The sequence below is a fragment of the Nicotiana attenuata genome, chromosome 2 (assembly GCF_001879085.1).
Source record: "Nicotiana attenuata strain UT chromosome 2, NIATTr2, whole genome shotgun sequence".
Classification (NCBI taxonomy): domain Eukaryota; kingdom Viridiplantae; phylum Streptophyta; class Magnoliopsida; order Solanales; family Solanaceae; genus Nicotiana; species Nicotiana attenuata.
In genome coordinates this window covers 49,910,969-49,915,404 of record NC_031990.1, presented here as the reverse complement: position 1 = coordinate 49,915,404, position 4,436 = coordinate 49,910,969, and the positions used below count along the sequence as shown (strand labels likewise).

Here is a 4,436-nt window from a genome sequence, read left to right as displayed (position 1 = left end):
TATATATATATATAAAATAAGGAATTAAGAGTCCGCACCAATGCATTCAAAAAAAATAACAGAGTTCACACAAATAGAAAAACTATGTCCACTCAATTTTTTTTTTTTTTAAATACTTTGAAAATTATTGGAGATGACCTCATATCAATAAGTAATATAGCATGATTACAATTTATAAGTGCTCACAGTGTGTACACAACATGTTTACAAGAACAAGCAGAACGACATAAAACTCCTTGATCAAAATTTAACACTAAGCTTTCTAATTTCTATGTCACGTTCTAATTGTTAATTAAGTTACATGTGTTTTTTCCTCAGTATTATATGAAGTATTTTCTTGTTAAATTTAACCAGTCTGACTTGCACGAGTCCACTTCAAACTAATTGGATGTCGGCATATCACTTATAAGCAATGAAAAACATTATTTGAAAAGGAATGAAAAAATACATATAAACCTAAAGCCTTAACCAACCATCTCCACCTTTATTCCTCTTACTTTTATACATTCTTTACTTCTCGTTCTTATGTGATTTTTTAACTATTAAAGGAATATTTAGTGTTTCAAAATGGTTGTGATATACCAATTGGGCATTGCAAGGCGAAAGACCAAAAATGCTTAAAAATTAAGATGATTGATGACGTAATTACAATTGCTAAAGTACAATTTCTGCTCTTCGCGTAATCGGTCGATTTTTTTCGCTAGCCAGTCAGGCTAATACAAAGTGAGTAATACATTTGCAAAAGTCCAGTCTGGGAACAATTAAAAGCACATGAACTATGTAAAGAATTATACTCATGTATTTTATCATTTATATTTTATAAACTATTAGACGTTATTCAAATTACTATTTTCAAATTGTTTACCAATTGGCTTTTACAACAGACCAAAAATGGTAGTACATTGGAATTTGATAGAGTCGATCAATCAACAAGATGCTTTTGGGGGCTTCTGGGATAACTGTTTTAGTGAAATCAAGAGGGCGGGGACTTGAGAAATTGAAACAAGATGCTCATCAGGTGAACAATTTGCTCTTTTTTCATTACTACTATTTAGCAAATTCTGCAACTATAGTAGAACATCTTCAACCACTTAATCTTTTTAAATGATTATTGCAGCCAGAGACAAAATTACAAACAAGGATGCTCTCCAACAGACATTTTCTAGCATTAGAAAAGAGAAGAAAACACAAGAAACAAACAATGAACCAAGTTTTCTCACTTTGATTTCTTTCCCTGCTTCTTTTTTATCACTTCATCAATGTACATTATACCTTTGCCTTTGTAAACTTCAGGGGGCTTACAGCTCCTTACAGAAGCAGCAAACTGATGCACCCTATATTTGTCAATCCCAGTGCAGCAAATCACATTGGGTTTGAAACAGAACACGCGAACTGCAGGGGGCACACTCAGTTCAACCTCATGACTGTAGCCAAGCTTGAGGTACAAGAGACGACCCTCGGATTCTGCTCTAGCCTTGAAACCCACTCCAACAATCTTGAGAAACCGAAAGAATTTAGCTTCCATGGGATGAATTTTATCAATCAGCTGAAACATGAGATTATATGACGAAAGCTACATCAGTAGAGTAGAAAATTATTGTAGGCCAAACAAGAAAAAACCTAGACAACATTACATCAGCAAACATTTTTCCACTAATTTAAAGCAAGCAAGGAATTGAGATTTTATTCGAAGAGAAAAATCTCAAATATCTGGAGTTTCTTTTTGGATGATCCGATCCACAAGGATCATGATTGGGAATTGTTTGATTGACTTTCTATGAGAAAAGGTCAAATAGAATCAACTTGAGTTCGGGGTCGTTATTTGAAGTCTTGGTGGAATACTGGATTTCAGCTTTTCATGAAAAAATACCAATTGAAATGGAGGGTCTCTTCAAAAAACAAGGAGCTGGTAAACTATTAAATCCAATAATATTGAGCGCCAAGTGTTTTTTCCTAAATGAGGTTTAATAATGATGGAAAATCTCATATTTACACTAAAGAAGAGAATCTACAACAATAAAGAAAGTGGAACCTCAAGGGAATACAGGAAGGAACTCAAAATAGGTTGTAGGACTTTCACGATGTTTCTAAAATCTTCCTTTTCGACAAAACTAGTCAACAATTATCATCCTAAATCTAAAGCCCTCCTACATAGTTGTTGATCAAATTTCCAAGAGATAAATAAATGCTGCCTCATCCTATTGACCACTTGGAATTGGTTGAAAGCCTATTTTTGTTTAAACTAGTTTCACCTTATGGGGAAAGTTCACACACTTTAATGTACCATTATCTGTTGAGTGAGAAGTTACAGCTTATCATAATACTTACACTTTGAATTTACTGTCCTTTTAGAATCAGTAAACTTTTAAAAATGTACCTACTCAACAGATCTAATATTAGTGGGTTTCCATTTCTTTAAATCAGTTCCATTTGTGGATATGTCACCTACTTGCAATCTCTAACATCTATGAAAACAAACAATAAATTAATATCAATTGCACATTTGACTTACTGAAGAAGTAGAAGATATTCAACCTTTGGACCTGCCGATGATTCTCTCACAGACGACTATCGGAGATTGAACCACTGCAACTCGTAGTCGGTCATCAAATGGTACTCGTCGTCGGAGAACCTGAGACTGAAGAGGAGGAACGGGGAGATTGTGAGGCTGAAACCAAATGCTAAAACCCTAATAAACCTTTTTAAATTTTATCGGCTGGCCACAAGGACCAAAACCTCAAGCTGTCCTTTGGTTCCTAAAAAAGTACAAAATTAGCATTCATTTTCTAACAGTTAGTTTTTGTTTTTGTCCTCATTGTTTCTTTCATTTCTCTTTTTTTATTTCTCTTTTTTTATTTTTCACCATGTATGCATTAATGTCGTGACTCATAATCTTCCACCAGTTTCTATAAATTTTTCACATACTAACGACTAATTTTCATATTTCTTTTCTTTTTAATATTTTGTATTATGACTATTTTATTCATGTTAACATCCAGCCTCGTTGGCACTTATGGTCTCTGCACGATCAAGAGGGGGAGTTTAGAAGGCATCAACATTTTATTATTGTACTTTACAAAGTATGCAATATGCGTACATTCATACCAGTTTTCTAGGCATAAACGAGTGGAGTATATTTTTTCAAATGATAGTAAACGTAGCACCAAAAGAATTTATTAATGGGAGATAGATTTGCATAGAAGAAAGAAAGTACCTAAATCTTCTTTGTCATTAGCTATAGTACTGTATAGGGTAAAATCGGTTCATAATAAATAGGGATTTCAACGACCATTATAAGAGCACGAATTTTCTGACAAACTAATGCTATACATTATTCTAAGCTCAATAACACTTTATTTCTTGTTTATTGGTATTATTATTTCCTACGGAAGCTCTGCTCCCGGAACCAAGCTATCTGCTATCTTATCTCGATTTCTACGCTAAGTCTTGTATTTTTGTTTAATTTATTTATCATTTTGGGATCAAATCAATCCGCTTGTCTATAAACCACGTATAAATCCAAATGTACTATTTTATGGGTAAATAATTTGGCGCCCACCATGGGGCTTAGACAGTTGCGTAATTGGGTTAATCCTTGCATCTATTACTAACTTGTTTAAATTCTTTGTTTCTTAGCGAAAATCATAAAAAATGGCAGATAACGATGTTAACATCACGCAACGTTGAGGCCCAAGGAAATCAGCCTCAACACGAAGATTCGATCAGCGATACCTGCAATAAGGAGGGCGTAGCCACGCCGATCATGGCGGACAGTATCCACAACACGTTTGAGAGGTAACTCCTGCACGTTGTGGAAATAATGGGAATCTTAACGGAGCAACAAAGGGCTATTATGGGTCATCTCTCATGACAAGATCAGTTCATAACGGAGTTGAAGCAAGCGTTGTCGGGTGCTTCCAACAAGGTGAATGGAAGAGGTCCAGTTCCTCCTGGTGCTCCCGCAAACCAAACAACACAAAGGGTTGATAACAACGCCCTGAGGGGTGAGGTCGGCTTCGACAGGGCAGGGGGAAACAATGGATTCGGTAACAATAATGAGAATAGTCCCTTCAAAACCGAACTCATGCGGTTCATGAGGAAAATAAATGCCCGAATGGACCAAATCCCGGGTGCACCGCCAATGTTGAAAGGATCAGACTCAAAGAAATACACCAGTTGCCGTTCAAACCAAGCGAGGCACCGGAGTTGATCTTGAAGCGATTCAAAATGTCAGACGTTACAAAATATGATGGGACTTTGTATCCTCAGGAGCACATCACCATCTATACAACGGCAGTGAGATTGAATCAGTCTTGTTGAAGAAGTTCGGGGAGACCCTCACGAAAGGGGCCCTGACATGGTACTCACTTTTACCCGAGCACTCAATAGATTCCTTCGAGATGCTCGTGGATTCTTTTATCAAGGCTCATGCCGGG

At 36.0% G+C, this 4,436-nt stretch overlaps 1 protein-coding gene across 2 annotated transcripts; it reads right to left on the bottom strand.

The window, feature by feature from the left end:
- Positions 1,012-2,785, bottom strand: LOC109209491 (60S ribosomal protein L6, mitochondrial-like). Of its 2 annotated transcripts, none has more exons than XM_019372772.1 (2): positions 2,536-2,785; positions 1,012-1,546 (listed from the first exon to the last, which is right to left on the bottom strand). In XM_019372772.1, exon 2 carries the CDS (start codon positions 1,523-1,525, stop codon positions 1,217-1,219), a length of 309 nt encoding a protein of 102 aa, XP_019228317.1. In that variant the 5' UTR covers positions 1,526-1,546; positions 2,536-2,785; the 3' UTR covers positions 1,012-1,216. The 2 variants fall into 2 exon arrangements, with proteins under 2 accessions (XP_019228317.1, XP_019228308.1); XM_019372763.1 differs by having other exon boundaries at positions 2,513-2,784.